Source organism: Arabidopsis lyrata (genome assembly GCF_000004255.2).
Source record: "Arabidopsis lyrata subsp. lyrata unplaced genomic scaffold ARALYscaffold_1, whole genome shotgun sequence".
Lineage (NCBI taxonomy): Eukaryota > Viridiplantae > Streptophyta > Magnoliopsida > Brassicales > Brassicaceae > Arabidopsis > Arabidopsis lyrata.
In genome coordinates, this window is record NW_003302555.1 from 25,060,384 (window position 1) to 25,076,110 (window position 15,727).

General features: G+C 33.4%; 4 protein-coding genes and 1 non-coding gene across 5 annotated transcripts; 2 read left to right on the top strand and 3 right to left on the bottom strand.

Moving 5' to 3' along the window:
• Nucleotides 1–193: 193 nt before the first annotated feature.
• On the bottom strand, nt 194–984 carry LOC9327534. Its single transcript, XM_002894106.2, has one exon. The coding sequence runs from the start codon at nt 858–860 to the stop codon at nt 390–392; it is 471 nt and encodes a 156-aa protein (XP_002894152.1). The 5' UTR covers nt 861–984; the 3' UTR covers nt 194–389.
• A 5,344-nt stretch (nt 985–6,328) lies between these two features.
• LOC9330214 (CLAVATA3/ESR (CLE)-related protein 11) lies at nt 6,329–7,227 on the bottom strand. Its single transcript, XM_021014979.1, has one exon. It carries the CDS (start codon nt 6,755–6,757, stop codon nt 6,455–6,457), a length of 303 nt encoding a protein of 100 aa, XP_020870638.1. The 5' UTR covers nt 6,758–7,227; the 3' UTR covers nt 6,329–6,454.
• Nucleotides 7,228–9,406: 2,179 nt separating this feature from the next.
• Nucleotides 9,407–10,794, top strand: LOC9330215 (transcription factor MYBS1). Its single transcript, XM_002891426.2, has 2 exons — nt 9,407–9,982; nt 10,124–10,794. Exons 1-2 carry the CDS (start codon nt 9,567–9,569, stop codon nt 10,638–10,640), a joined length of 933 nt encoding a protein of 310 aa, XP_002891472.1. The 5' UTR covers nt 9,407–9,566; the 3' UTR covers nt 10,641–10,794.
• Nucleotides 10,795–13,077: 2,283 nt separating this feature from the next.
• TRNAD-GUC lies at nt 13,078–13,149 on the bottom strand. Its single transcript has one exon. It is a non-coding gene; the product is annotated as a tRNA-Asp (tRNA).
• A 1,076-nt stretch (nt 13,150–14,225) lies between these two features.
• LOC9327535 (protein PLANT CADMIUM RESISTANCE 6) lies at nt 14,226–15,604 on the top strand. The gene is made up of 4 exons (XM_002891427.2): nt 14,226–14,587; nt 14,685–14,756; nt 15,061–15,273; nt 15,397–15,604. The coding sequence occupies exons 1-4, from the start codon at nt 14,293–14,295 to the stop codon at nt 15,480–15,482; spliced, it is 666 nt and encodes a 221-aa protein (XP_002891473.1). The 5' UTR covers nt 14,226–14,292; the 3' UTR covers nt 15,483–15,604.
• The last annotated feature ends 123 nt before the right edge of the window (nt 15,605–15,727 follow it).

The window sequence follows — 15,727 nt, forward strand, 5'->3', positions numbered from 1 at the left end:
GACCTTTTTTTGAGAGCATTAACTCGTTTGAAAACATTCAGTAGTATGTGTCATCGATTTCCTTTGAAATAAATAGTATTAGATTAATGTATACCTAAAGGAAATTAATTCGACTTTTCTACCTAAAAGAAATTAGATTACAATAACAATATGGCATGATGGTTTGAAACTTTGGACCATGAAACAAGACGAGTTAATGCTCTCAAAAAATATTAGATTACGATAACAATAACAATCGTCTCTGTGAGGGTGAGTTATGTTCCGGCGTTGTCTTGTTACAACATTCTTATATACATAATATTTTTGTTTTGCTGCGTAATCGACGTTTCAATCATCTAATGAAGTTGCTTAATAATCATTCGTTCCATTAGGTTTAACTGCGACCCGACTTAAGAACGGGTCGGGTAACTAGGTAACAGAGTGCCACGTGGCGATCTTGGTGGCACCTCATTTAGCAGCCGTCCGTTGCAGTCGTAATAAATCACACCCGAGAAATCCAACGGCTCACATTTGCCTCCCATCAATATCTCTTTCTGCCAAAGGCCGTGCTCCTCCTCCACCGCCACCGCTTTTTTCTCGGCCGTTTTTTCCCGGCGGACCATCGTCATCGCTTTGTTGCTCAAAGCCGTGAACAACTCTTTCGGCCTAGGAGAACTCATAGACGAGCTTATCATATTCCATCGGAATCTTTCTCCTCCACCCTCTCCGCCGCTGTGAGTTCGCTTCTTAGACTTTAGCTTTAGTTTCTTTGAGAGCCGATTCGCATGCCTGGCGCAGAGAACCATCATAGAGACGAGAAAGCTCACGCTTAGACGTTTGTGGGAGGAGGGTGAGTTATGTTCCGGCGTTGAACGGTCCATATCTTCGCCGGATACGAAGAATGAGAAGTAAAAAAAGCCGTAGTTACTTTTATAGGGGTTTAACAAGTCAAAGTCAAGCACTAGATTTAGAACCGATTTATTCTCTAGTGTCTGAAATGTGTGTGTTAATGTTATATATATATATATATATATATATATATATATATATATATATATATATATATATATATATATGTATAGACATGTTGATGAGATTTAAGAAAAGGGTGTTAGGTTACCGGTGGAATCGGTCGTCTTTGCGTTGATTTTATTTATTGATTTATCATATTGTCATATGTGGACAATGAGTTTTGAATATATTAAAATTTTTGAAACTTTCGTACGTTTTCATTAGATAATTTAGATTTATGTTTAATATTTGAAACTTCAAAGAGCATGCGTGGGATATGCTTAAACGATCTTGGCATAAATATTAAAATAGAAATTATAGATCCTTTTAAATTTCATTACAGAAAAAGGGAGTGGGTCTTGATCCTAAGAATTGAAAATTTATTGGATAAAGCTAAGTTAATTTTTCTTTAGACCAATAGCATTTTATATTTGTAAATGTGTATGCTTTGAATATTAATGAACAAACTAAGAAACTAAAGGTTTTTGTGATTTTGAGCCTTTGATTCTTTTAGTTTCCTTTTGGGGATTAACGTAAATGACCAAACAAAAAGAATCAAAGGTATACATGGTGATTGGTAAGAGGAACGTAAACGTCACGTGGACGGCCATGCATGATTTACATCGACAAAAACGATATCTAATTTTTCATTTCATCGATCGTGAAACAAAAAATCAGATTATTGACCAAAATTTATTGTCTAGTGATTTATAATAATAGTGTTGATGTATCTCTAATCGCCATACAAATTCGATGGAATGTATCCTTTTGGAAAAGCTTTTGCAGCTTTTATTTAGACATATTTTTTTGAACATTATTGTAAAACAGTATATTAATTTTACACTATATACTTTTTATTTTATAATTATTTGGGTCGACGGCGGTGCCGGAACTGGTCCCTCGTACGTTGACTTTTTGTCTTTCATTATTCGAAGACCTGACGCAGTCTTCATAGGTTCGTCACTCATTTGACATTTTGGTGTTTTAATTTTGTTCTTGAACAATAACTATGTAAATCTATATCCATGGATGTGTTAACATTTAACATCACAATTCTAATTTTAAGTGAAAATAATCATCTTCTTAGTTATAGCTTTTTCGCCTATCAAAATTATCTATAAAAAATTACAAATCAACAGATGTGATTCGGTAGTAATTGTTTTTGGCCGTTGAAGTTAGAAAAAAGAATTTTACTTGGACGTATTTTTGTTGGAAATTGTAACTTTTATATGACATTTATTCAATCAAGACAGTATTTATATCTTGATCTAAAATATATTAGCTATGTATTATTAAAATTGGAATATGTAACAAATTCAAATTGGAATATATTGCACTAGCGATGACATCGTGTTATTAGGCCGATTCAAATTCGATAGTGTGATTAGGTAACAAATTGTAGATGACCATATTTTTTTCAATTGATATACGAAAGACCATTAAGTTTTTTTGGGGTTAATTGACTGGTCGTACCGTAGCAAGTCATCTAATTTGTGTGCTCCAAATTGCATTTATTTATATCCCTTAGTAAATAGTAACCTTATGTGATCTCCAAAAGCTCTCCTAACCAAAATTTCCACCCAAATGGTTCATTGTTGTGTCATGTGTGGCAAACCTTGAATCAACTTGGAACACATCCTTGGACTATGTCAAGGGATCTTTAATTCACTCCCAACTCTTTTTTAGTAAACGAATGAAGAGCAATTTTGGGATACAAAAAAAAGTATGAACATAAGATGCAGTCATTGGTGATCTTAGTAAGGATCAGATTCAACAGTTCATCGCTCTGTTTAGTTCTCAGCTTCAACCTCAGTCAAGTTTTGGTTCTCCTGCAGCTAGTACATCTCAGAATGATAACACTGGTATCTCGTTTTCCTCTTCTACATATTGTTTCATTGGTATATTGACAGTATCTAGAAATACTATTTCCCCTAAGACATGGGTTATAGATTCTGGAGCAACACATCATGTCTCACATGATAGAAGCTTGTTTCTTACTCTGGATACTGCTATTGTTAGCTGTGTAAACTTGCCTACAGGACCTACTGTTAAAATTAGTGGTGTAGGAACCATTAGGATCAACAAAGAATGTGTTGTTTATCCCGGAATTCAGGCTAAATCTCATCAGTATTAGTTCTCTCACTACTGATCTTGGTTTCCGAGTGGTGTTTGATCCCTATTCTTGTGAAATTCAGGATCTTACCAAGGAGTTGACCATTGGAAAGGGTAGAAGAGTGGCAAATCTATATGTTTTGGACATTGAGGAGACAGAGATTTCAGTGAATGCAGTGGTGGATGTTAGTATGTGGCACAAGAGACTGGGGCATCCTTCATTCAGCAGATTGGATGTTATTTCTGAGTCTTTAGGCACTACTAGACATAAGAATAAGGGTTTAGCTTACTGCCATATTTGTCATTTGGCTAAGCAGAAGAAGTTATCTTATCATTCTCAGAATAATATTTGTAATACAAACTTGGAGTTATTACATATTGACATCTGGGGACCATTTTCAGTTGAATCTATTGATGGATATCGATATTTTTTAACTATAGTGGATGATCATTCAAGAGCAACCTGGGTATATTTGCTGAGGAACAAGTCAGAGGTTCTTACAGTTTTCCAGCTTTTATCACTCTTGTTGAGAATCAGTTTAATCTCAAAGTTAAATCAGTTAGGTCAGACAACGCACCTGAATTGAACTTCACAAGTTACTATCAAGATAAAGGTATACAGTCCTTCCATTCCTGTCCAGAGACACCTGAACAGAACTCAGTAGTTGAGAGGAAGCATCAGCATATCTTGAATGTAGCTCGTGCTCTCATGTTTCAATCTCAAGTTTCTCTGCCTTTTTGGGGTGACTGTATCTTGACCGCAATATTTCTTATTAACAGAACTCCATCTCAAGTTCTATCTAATAAGACTCCTTTTGAAGTTCTTACAGGGAAAGCACTTGCATATGATCAATTAAGGACTTTTGGCTGTCTTTGTTATGGATCAACATCTCCTAAACAGAGAACTAAGTTCCAAGAAAGATCTAAAGCTTGTGTGTTCTTGGGTTACCCTGCAGGCTACAAAGGATATAGGTTGATGGACTTGGAGAGCAATAAAATTTTCATTTCTAGAAACGTCATATTTCATGAAGATGTGTTTCCTCTGGCAAAAGATAAGAATGTATTATCAGAGGAGGCCTATTAGAATGTCCCACATTGGTTAGGACAAAGATCTTTGGGTAATATATAAAGGATGTGGCAATCCTTAACTCTTGAGCTAGCTTTTGGGTTAAGTTAGGCCACATTCCTAATATGGTATCAGAGCCCAATGTTGGCCCAACAAGCAAATTCCTACACAAATGGTTTCCCACCTATGTGGCCCATATAAGTGGCATGTCTTGTTGTATTTCCGAGATGTTGGGCTTGGGCTGTTTCCCGTTCGACCGTTTCCCACCCACATCTCGAGGAGGCCTATTAGAATGTCTTACATTGCTTGGGATTAAGATATTTGAGTAATATATAAAGGATGTGGCAATCTTTAACTCTAGAGCTAGGTTTTGGGTTAAGTTAGGCCACATTCCTAATATCCGGCATCTTTTATAAAATACAAAAACGATACAAGATACGTGAAATCATGAATTTCTGCAAAGAAGACAAAGTGAAAAAGTGGAGATTGTTTACCATGGTTTATCACGTTTATCATGTATTTGTGGTTATCTTGATTTGAACCAAGTCCCATGTTCGCAACATATATAAGTAAATAAATTTGTATATCCATTTATATGTAACTCAATTTTCTTGTTTAAATGATGTTATGCAGATAGATAACAGAACAACGAAAACATCAAATATATATGGAATTTTAAGTTTAATATATAATTAAAGAAGAATTTAAGCGTCATATCTATGGCATTGCATACGACTATTTCTATTTCATGTAATCTTACACAATCGTTGGTTTATAATCTCTGATTCATTCATAAAATGTATTGATGGGGTGGGCTCTATTTGACCTATATCAAAAAAGGTTATAGGCCAATCATCTTAATCAATTGAGCCCATGTTGCTCACCTTAAGAAAAGCCTGAATTTTTAAAGTTACATGAAGATGTGTGAAACGTCAAATGCGTGAATTATACACTCTTTTTTGGAACCAAATTTATATAGAGTCATTACCGATAACAAATACATATCAAAACCAAAAGCTTGGTCTAGTGGTGAATCTTAGATCCTTCAAATGGAGGTTGAACCTGGACTTCTAGTTCAATTTTGTTTTCGTCTTTTTTCGGGACGATGTGTCCTCCAAAATAGGTTTACAAACCTCGGCTCTAGGGGGTGGCAAGGTAGGCAAAAGTCCAGAGTCCATTATCAGTTTCAAAAAATTTATTAAGGTTAAAAGACCCAATTTTTCCAATTTTTTTTTTAATAAGAGTTTTACCATGAGCCCCATAATAAATTGAGCCGGACTGCTCTGGACTTCGCAGTAAAGAGAAACACTAGATCCAATATATATATATATATATATGTAAATTCACTATTGGGAGCTTTTTATATATTACAATTCTCGAAGAGAATCTAAAAGAACTTCATATAGGATGACGGATTCCATAGATCTTATGTATTCATTAAAACACGCACTCGACATAATTTGTGGCGCTATATATAGTTTAATAAAATGGCTAGTGAACAAACACCACCATTTTTTGTTGACATTTGGAAAAGGGATTAGGTCCATACTTTTTGGGGATAATTGTTTTTGTTGCAGATGAAATGTCAATACCAACTATATGATTTTTGAATAAAAGTTTCTGAATATTTTTTTGAGAAATAAACATAAAACACACTGACTTATATTGAACTATATATATTACTGAAAGTATTTGAATTTTGAAGAGTATGTATAAAATATAACGTGCATTATAATTCGGGTTTCGGTAAAGTGTTTTTGTCTTATTTTCTTCTTCTATTTGTAATATGCAAGTTAATGTATATATATACATAGATTATATAAGAACACTGACAAGTAATATCAGAAAAGTACTTTTTCATGAATAAACTAATTTTCAATTTCACAATAAAATAGAGAAACATGAACGTTTATAGAGGAAATACATTGTGTGTGTGTGTTATTTTTTGTTTACTCAAACACACTACATTTTAACCAAATATAGATAACTTCTGTTACCAAAATTTAACACTACAACAAAAACAAAATATATCCAAAACAACAAATTGACGAAACGTACCTTATCTTTACATGAATAATGTACTTTTTCTCAACATCATAACAATTATTGTACAGGATAATGGAGAGATCCATATCAAGAAACCATTAACAAATATGATGGTTACATCAATTTAATACACTTCACAATATATAATCATGATATATCCATGCTCATGTATGTTTTCATAACAAAATATTAATCCAAAAAAGCAACAAAATCTATTAAAACAAGTCAAAAACCTTTTAGCTAGTGATGCAAAGGGTTCGGACCGCTAGGTACCAACCGTTCCTCATCATTGTACCATGAAACGGTTTCTTTTCCGGTCAGGCTTTGACTTTGACGTTGCCATTGAGTGCGATCTTTGCTCTTGAGAAACGGAGTAAAATCAAAATTACTTGCTAGAATTCTCTTATGGCCTAAACTATTAATGCCGGATTTGTGCTTGTAAGAAGTCGTAAAAGCAAAAGAAATAAGAAGAAATACGAACAGCGCAGAGATCAGTAGAGCGATGTGGAAGAGGAAACTACACGGCTTAGGTTGTTTCTTCATGACCTTGTAGAGAAAAGTTTGATGAAGATGAAGAAGCAGGAGAGGTCATGGAGACAGAGAGAAAGAGAGAGAAATAAGAGAAATGGATAGAGAAAAAGATATGAGATTTTATGATTAAAAAAGGTGTTTGTTTTTTTGTTAATCTCCAAGAAATTACAGCTTGAGCGGAGTTTTATATAAGTCGGAAGAATAAAGTACCACATAATAATTTAATTTACTTTTCAAATTATGATATGGATCGGATCAAAACTAATCACATATTTGGCATAATGTATGGGGTTTGAGTATTGGATTTGTGAAAAAACAAATGTATGAAAATGAGGGAATTAAAGAAGAGAGTCAAAAGGTTACTTTACGTTCAAGGAAGAATGGAGGTGGAGTGGTGCCATGCATTTAAAAAAAGCCAAATAGTCAAAGTTTTGAATTTATTACACTGTATTTGGTATGACCTAATGTTATTGGAGGTTGGGCACATTTGTTTTTTTAACCTTACATCTTCAATTGATATTTTGTATTTGTTACATAAATAAGATTGTTTCGATATACGGGTTCAAAAAAGCCGAGAAATGCTCAAAATTAACTTTTGTGCTACTTAATAAATAGGACAAATTAAATTCGAATTAATTGAGCTGTCTAAATAAGTTTGAGTAGTCCGACGTTTTGAATATCGGACATTCGTCGCCATAATGCACGGTGGTAGTAGTAGTTGACTTGATGATGACTTTGATATTCCTTTTTCGTTCTTTTTTTTGTTAGTTGATGACTTTGATAGTTCACTTTATATTTTCTACGATTTATCATATATATATATATATATATATATATCAAGAGAATGAAGTTATATAAAATTAGAAAGTTATATATCTATGGCATGTCAGGACAGGACAGGAGAATACTACTACTTGCTTTTCTTTTCTTTGTCCATTAAGAGAATGACCATTAGTTATTTTTATGTTTGGTTGTTGTCTTCTTGTTCACAAAAATGGTTTTTGTTTGTTTGTTTCCTGCTATAATCTCGAGAGTATTAATATAGTAATTATCAAATCCATATACGAAACAAATGAATCAACGATAGCTGAAAACTCTCTTCTGAATATTTGATATTTGACAATGTTTACATAATATAGACTCAAAAGGTTTTAATAAGATTGACGGGATAAATATAGTACGCATGCATGGATGTGAAAACACGCATATGTCCCGTTGCACCGGACATTTTCTTTAATTGTACTCTAACATTCTCATATCCCAATCTTTAGGCCTTATTTTCATATTAGAGTATGTATTTATTTACTTGAAACTTGAAGACCACATAAAACAAAGCTTCTATAGTTCTGCCTCCGTGCATTACGTTAATTTGATTCAATCCCCAGCTGTAACCCAACGATATATTCGGAACTATATATGACATTTATCATCCGTACAATATTCGATTTAAAATTGAACACATATTGTATATGGGCCTATAACATACTTACCAGCTAACATATTCAAGTAATGTCTCCACAAAGGCCCAAATATTAACAACTGGAAATTTAAAAATTCTCTACAATGAAATTGAAAACTAGCCAGCAATTTTTAAGTGAAGTACCCGTTAAGTTGTTTTTTTTTTTTCACTTAATTTGATCCATTTATTGAGTTTTAGATGACCATTATATTTTGGCACAACAAAAAAAGGATGACCATTATAGAGCTCATGTGAAAAAAACACATTATTATTGAAGTGAAAGATGGTAAGAAGCCTAGTTAGGATGACATACGTTGGTCGTTGGGAAGCCCAACAATCGAGCTCGTCATCGCGAAGCCAAGACAGATTCAAGATCAGATGAAAACGGTAAAATCCGAACACTTAATTGACGAACTTCTCCGAGCTCAAGATGACAATTATACGAGCTCATGTGAAAACCCCACCTATTATTATATAAAAGAGATGGGAAATTAGGCAAATAACCATTTTTCTAACTCTAGAAATTGATTTCTTAGAACTTTAGGTTTTGTCTTTAAAATTCATCATTTCATGTATCCAATACTTTGTTAAATATAATTCTCTCTTAATTGAGTTTGATTTCATGTTCTCTTATTTTGACCTTGATAACTATTTTTTTGCAAAACTCAGATTATTTCATTCTCCTATCCGAATTTTGCATTTACACTACATTGATGCTCACTAATATAAGATTTTAAAATGAGATCAACATTTATAATTTGATTGTTTCAAGCTGCATTTGTCTTAACAAAATTCCACATTTAAATTCAAAAAATTAATAACATTTTTGAACGAAGTTGTTTGAAATCAAATATTTTATAAAATAAAAAAGGTTTGCCAACTACACTAATCTTTGGATTGATTTCGAGTAATATAAATCGAAATGACTAAAGTCTCTAAAGAATGAAAATCGAAATGACCAAAGTCTCTAAATAATGAATGAGGATCAATTTTCAAAGAAAAGTGAAGAGTAATCGTCAACTACAAGAATCTTATCCTATGCGTACTCTTTCCTTATGAGTGACACAATAGAAAACGAACCCAACTGATTGATCCTTGTGAATAAGATAAAGTCCCAATCAACATCTTATCCTGCGCATATGCACTGTCCCCTATACTAACCTGCGCATATACAAATGTCCACTCTTATCATGCGCACCTCAACTTAATACCAAAAATTAAAAAGTTTCACAAAACTCCAAAAGGTAAAGAATCTGACCCATTCACATATGCGTTTCACAAACACTGTCATGTCCACCACACGATTAAACCAAAGAGAAAAGAGAGAGAGAGAGAAACAGAGTGAAAGATTGAAGCAATCGAATGGAGAGTGTGGTGGCAACATGGAGCAGAGAAGAAGAGAAAGCATTCGAGAACGCAATTGCGTTGCATTGTGTAGAGGAAGAGATAACAGAGGACCAATGGAACAAAATGGCGTCATTGGTTCCAAGCAAAGCTTTAGAAGAAGTAAAGAAACATTACCAAATCCTTTTAGAAGATGTCAAAGCAATCGAGAATGGTCAAGTTCCTTTACCTCGTTATCATCACCGCAAAGGTCTCATCGTCGATGAAGCAGCAACTTCTCCTGCTAACAGAGACTCTCATTCCTCTGGATCATCGGAGAAGAAACCAAACCCTGGAACCTCCGGGATAAGTAGCTCCAATGGAGGAAGAAGTGGTGGCTCCAGAGCTGAGCAAGAGAGAAGAAAAGGGATTCCATGGACTGAAGAAGAGCATCGGTTTCTTCTTCATCATCTTTTAATCTATCCATTGACATTTGAGACTTAAAGAGTGAAAAAAGATTTCAAAGATCTTTATTCAATGCTCTGTTTTGGTTCAAAGATCTTTACTTTTATTGAATTCTTTGTTTTTCTTGAAAGGTTGTTTCTTTTGGGTTTGGACAAATTTGGGAAAGGAGATTGGAGAAGCATTTCAAGGAACTTTGTGATCTCAAGAACTCCGACACAAGTTGCAAGTCATGCTCAAAAATACTTCATCCGGCTTAACTCGATGAACCGAGATAGAAGGCGGTCTAGTATTCACGACATCACCACTGTGAACAATCAAGCTCCTACGGTTACAGGAGGACAACAACAACAACAAGTGGTTAAACATAGACCAGCTCAGCCACAACCACAACCACAACCGCAACCACAACCACATCATCCACCGACAATGGCTGGATTAGGGATGTATGGTGGTGCGCCTGTGGGACAACCGATCATCGCACCACCTGATCATATGGGTTCAGCTGTTGGAACGCCAGTGATGCTTCCACCTCCAATGGGAACTCATCATCACCATCACCATCATCTTGGAGTTGCTCCTTATGCTGTACCGGCTTATCCGGTACCACCATTACCGCAACAACATCCAGCTCCGTCGACAATGCACTGACAACAAAACAGTTGGTAATAAACTGACAACATTGTACTGAAAACTTGTGTACATTCTCAAATCGAATAGCGAAACTGCGGCAAATAATAATGTACAGCAGAGGAATCTGTTTTTTTTCATTTCAAAAATTTATGAAAATTTTCTCAATATGTCAGTAAATTTCTTGAAACAAAAGCCTATTGGATTTATCATATTCAGACAGTAGAGAGAAAGTCGAAAAGACGTATACAAAGATACAACAACCAAACCATACTAAAGAATCAAAGACCAAGTGATGACTAGAAAATTTCTAAAATTGAAGTTAAATAATCCGATAAAACAATGCCATACTTATTGGAGAAGCTCTCTTGTAACTGAAAATTGACATAGAAGAGGCACATGCAAAGAGGAAGAACCAAATCCAAAAATATGATTAGAAGAGAAGTAGAGATAAGAAGTAAATATTCAATGATGTATAAAAATCTTACAGAAAAATAGGAATGTAGCAAACTTTACTAGTGACAAACTGGTGGGAGACGAGATTCCAGAGATCAAGTATTAGAGAATGTATAGTTGTTTTAATCTCTTGTATTATTGGGTTGTCAATTTGTCATGGTTAAATGCAAACAATGTGAGTAAATCATATGTCCCTTTTTTTATATAATCTTTATTATTTTTGCATTTTTTATAACAGACATGAAACTTAATGGGATAAAAATATCCAGGCGTGGAGTATGATAACTAACCTTCTCTGATAAGAAATTATGAATTGTTTACCTTATATTGTTTTTTTTTATGAAGTAACTGATGTAATTTTTTGTATTCTTAGGATTTTCATCTTAGTAAATATATGTTTTAGTAAGTTTCAAATTAAACAAATATGTCAGAGTATATGAAAGTAGAAATTATGTTTGGTTTTGTGTGTGTAGGCTAAATGAGTTTAGTATTTGATATTTGATATTTGTTAGGGTATTGGGAAAGAAACATGATGAATAGAATAGAGAAAAAATGGAGAGTAGGATGTTCCCATGAAAAAACTTGATGACATATCATTTGATGACAATAATTATGTGAAATATATACGATTTTTCAATTATGTAGTGTTATCGTTAAAATATCATCTACTAATTTAATTTGGAGATTGGTGAGAATGAATTGATTTTATGGAATTTTCTCAATTATACAGTGTCCAAAGATAATCACAAAACAATAAGTAGGAGTCATATCCTGTACAGCAAAAGTCAAAGTTTAAAACTCACCACAAAATAATCAAAGTTTAATCCCAATGGAGTCATAGTTGTTGAATTAGGTAACAAAAACGGAGAAATTTACGTTGTAGACTACGATATACCTAAATTAACTAAACTAATCACAATGTACGAGTGGGTACATTTACAATACATTGATTTTTTTTTTTTTTTTTTGTAGATACTTGTTTTGTAAATAGTCAAATACATTTACTAAAAATAATGTTTTTTGTAATAGTTCATCAGATTCTGGCTCAGATGCACTAATCAAAGAATATAGCATTCCTAGAGATGGGTGGTACATCTCTGCAGTATGATAACTAGTGTATGTCTTACCATATTTCATCGAACTCAAGCAAAAGTTGTTTCTGCTAATCATGAATTATTTACCTTCTTCAGTAATTTTGTTTATATAACTGATGTTTTCTTATTTTTTTGCAACTTTAGGATTTTCATCTTAGTATCATAAATTTTAGTAAGTTCTGGGCTAGATATATATTTGAGAGTATGGTATATGAAAAGTAAACAATAATGTTTGGTTTGTTCTAAAACTCAACATAACTGATTTGGTATCAAATGCACTTTCTTCTCACACATAAACAAATTATAATTCATGTACAAGAAAAGTAAGCTAAAACGTATAAAACCGCATCTAAAATTCATAACCAAAGAACAATATATTCAAATCGGTAACCCCAAGAATAATTTTATTTCAAAATATAGGCTTTAATTAGGTGTAGAGTGATTTGACCAAAAAAAAAATAAAAAAATAAGGTGTAGAGTGAAATTTCTCAAAATTTTAGCTTATTTTGAAGGTTCTAAAAAGAAGTAGCGAAGGGAACGGGAAAATAATCTCAAAGTTCTTCTTTTCAACAAGACATATGGGCTGTTCTGACCTGGTGAAGATGGTGTCTTCTCCAACCGAATGGCCGGCGTTTTCAGTGTACTTGGAAGAATTCCAGAGCGACAAGGAAGAATTCTCATCCTTCTCTTTATCTTTAATTTCTCATAATGCTAATGTAAAAGCGGATAATCTGGCACGAAAAATTCATACAGAACCGTTTCATATCACATATGTAAACAACATTCCTCAGGAATGACTCTTTAGAACTCTAATTAATTTCGGATGACAAAAAAAAAAAACAACAAGACATATGGGCCTGTTGGCTGGGCCAAAATTATTTCAGCCATTTGTGAGATAAAAAGAAATACGCCGTTGCCGGGGATCGAACCCGGGTCACCCGCGTGACAAGCTGGAATACTTACCACTATACTACAACGACTTCGACGTAGACGTTTACTTGTTCTTAATTATACTACCTTTATGTATTTACTTTAGTTCTTAGCTTGGATCATAATAACTCATCAGCCCAAGTCAAAGTCTTCTAAGCAAAAGAATGAAAGCCATGTGCATGGACAATCATGATTACCATTATCGAGTAACAATAATTTTCCCAAGTCAATAGACTCAATACCAATTTTTGTTTTGTATTTTCAGTTTTATTATATAAATTTTAAAAGTTCCCATCAATAGATGTCAACAAAATTGCAAAGTCAATCTTTTATGTTTATTTAAGGTTTAGCTTTGTTTTGTGATACAACTCATATAAGTGAAGAAAACTAATATTTTTCTTTTGCGCAAATAAGAAACTAAGTATACATATTCCGTTTTAATCTTGTATGTCAAAGATAATCCTAAGTTATCTATACCTACTATGATTTGGGTTATATAAGCCGACATATATATACTTAAATATAACTTGATATATCTCTTTTTTTTTCTACTTAAACTTGATATATATGTCTATAACCAAGTTTTACTAAGCTACCTTGTATTGTCGTAGAGGTCGAGGTCAGGATAATTGTATAATGGATCCGCATTTGACTAATATAATGAATATCGTTTGTGTTTTGGATATGGCCACAACCAAATAAAAAACGCTGTACATTACAAAATTCTGGCTCGAAATTGTGAAATTTGTATTAAAAATTACAAAAATGGCTCGAAAATGCCTATATTAATTTTCGTATACATTTTTCTTTGGCATCTTCATATATACATGTTCCCTCATAAACACGAAATATTTTTTTGTGGGAAAATTTTTTTATACTAAAAAAGCTGTATACTCATAGCCTCATAGGTCCATGTTAAAAAAGAATCCTGGCAATGGAGCTAGTTTCATCAATAAGAATAAACGAAGAAAAATATTCATTTGACGAATTTATTTATATACAACATGACAATGTTGTATATTAAATAATAAAAAGTGGAAGATGTGCAAAAATTTCAAACTAGTTCAACTTGCTTAGAATCAAGTTTTTATATAAACGAAACCTTCATTCTAATTTCTTTCACAAAAAAAAACGACAACAAAAAAACAAACTTTTCTTTCAAACCCTAATCATCATTTCTCTTCGGTTTACAAATGGGTCGACCAGATAGAAGCCCGAGTCCAAGAATGAACAATAACTATAATCCGATATTTCATGCACCTGAAGAAAAGCAAGTCCAAGCCGAGCAGAAACATCCCAACAATGGTGGAAGGGTTGACCAACCAAGTGGAGTACCTATGGGCAGACCGGGCCAACCTACAAATATCAACACCGGTGGAATGGGTAGCCAACCTTATGGAGTACAAATGGTCCGTCCACCACCAGTTATTAACCAACCATCGAACTGGACTTCAGGGCTTTTTGATTGCATGCATGATGGTGAAAATGGTTAGATATTTTAAAAAACTTTACAATGATTTTATTTTTATTGGTCGGTCCATTGTTACATAATGATCTTGACGTCTTTGTTGTGTTTTCGGATCAGCTATCATCACATTTTGCTTCCCGTTCGTCACGTTCGGACAGATCGCAGAGGTTGTCGACGAAGGCGCAACATGTAAGTCTGCATATTTATTCATATATATCAACATACATGTATATCAAGGTAACATGCATGCATTACACTATAGATTATATGATTGGTAATCTACGAGATTGCGGAGTCAGAGAATAAAGATTCTACTGTTCACAAATTCTCATGAATTACGATTTTAGTTTAAGTCATCATGCCATTTACATAAGGTAACATAAGAAAATTGAATTTTACTATGATCATGTAACTTGTTATTCTCGATTTGGTGATTCAAAACCATATTATTTTGTATAATTATATTTTTATGCCTATGTGTACGTATTTGCAGCTTGTGGGACGAGTGGAATGTTGTATGGATTGATATGTTGTCTGTTTGGGATACCATGTATATACTCATGCACATTCCGAGCCAAACTCCGAAATAAGTACGGGTTACCGGATGCTCCAGCTCCAGATTGGATCACTCATTGCTTCTGTGAATACTGTGCTCTTTGCCAAGAATATCGTGAACTCAAAAATCGTGGCCTTGACCCTTCCATTGGTAACACCAACCACTCTCAAATAATACAACTTTTAATATTTATCATGATTTTTTCAATTATAGTATTTGATTTTTCTTTCATGATAAATTTTACTTATTCCCTGTCTATGTTGGTGTATATAGGCTGGATTGGGAATGTGCAAAAGCAGCGAATGGGTCAGCCACAAGAGATGATGGCTCCTCCAATGGGTCAACGAATGATGGGTTGACTTATATGCCTATTTTTATACCAACATGTTTAATTATCATGCTACTCATTTGTGTTTTTCTTTCTTTGTACTTCCTCTGTATCATTTTAAATAATGTTTAAGATTTCTACACACAAACTAAATAAACAAAACAAAGAACTTTCATTTAATTTATTTCTTTTACATAAAAACATCAATAAATAAAATGAATTCAACCAATTAAAAAATATACTCTAAAGTATAATTAGTCCTACATTTAATTTTTA

Excerpts from the sequence above, each read along its gene's own strand:
- LOC9327534 (XM_002894106.2), bottom strand. The coding sequence starts at position 860 with ATGGACCGTTCAACGCCGGAACATAACTCACCCTCCTCCCACAAACGT.
- LOC9330214 (XM_021014979.1), bottom strand. The coding sequence starts at position 6,757 with ATGAAGAAACAACCTAAGCCGTGTAGTTTCCTCTTCCACATCGCTCTA.
- LOC9330215 (XM_002891426.2), top strand. The coding sequence starts at position 9,567 with ATGGAGAGTGTGGTGGCAACATGGAGCAGAGAAGAAGAGAAAGCATTC. Across the intron at positions 9,983-10,123 it reads TGGACTGAAGAAGAGCATCG|GTTGTTTCTTTTGGGTTTGG; the intron begins GTTTCTTCTTCA and ends TTTTCTTGAAAG.
- LOC9327535 (XM_002891427.2), top strand. The coding sequence starts at position 14,293 with ATGGGTCGACCAGATAGAAGCCCGAGTCCAAGAATGAACAATAACTAT. Across the intron at positions 14,588-14,684 it reads CATGCATGATGGTGAAAATG|CTATCATCACATTTTGCTTC; the intron begins GTTAGATATTTT and ends TTTTCGGATCAG. Across the intron at positions 14,757-15,060 it reads TGTCGACGAAGGCGCAACAT|CTTGTGGGACGAGTGGAATG; the intron begins GTAAGTCTGCAT and ends ACGTATTTGCAG.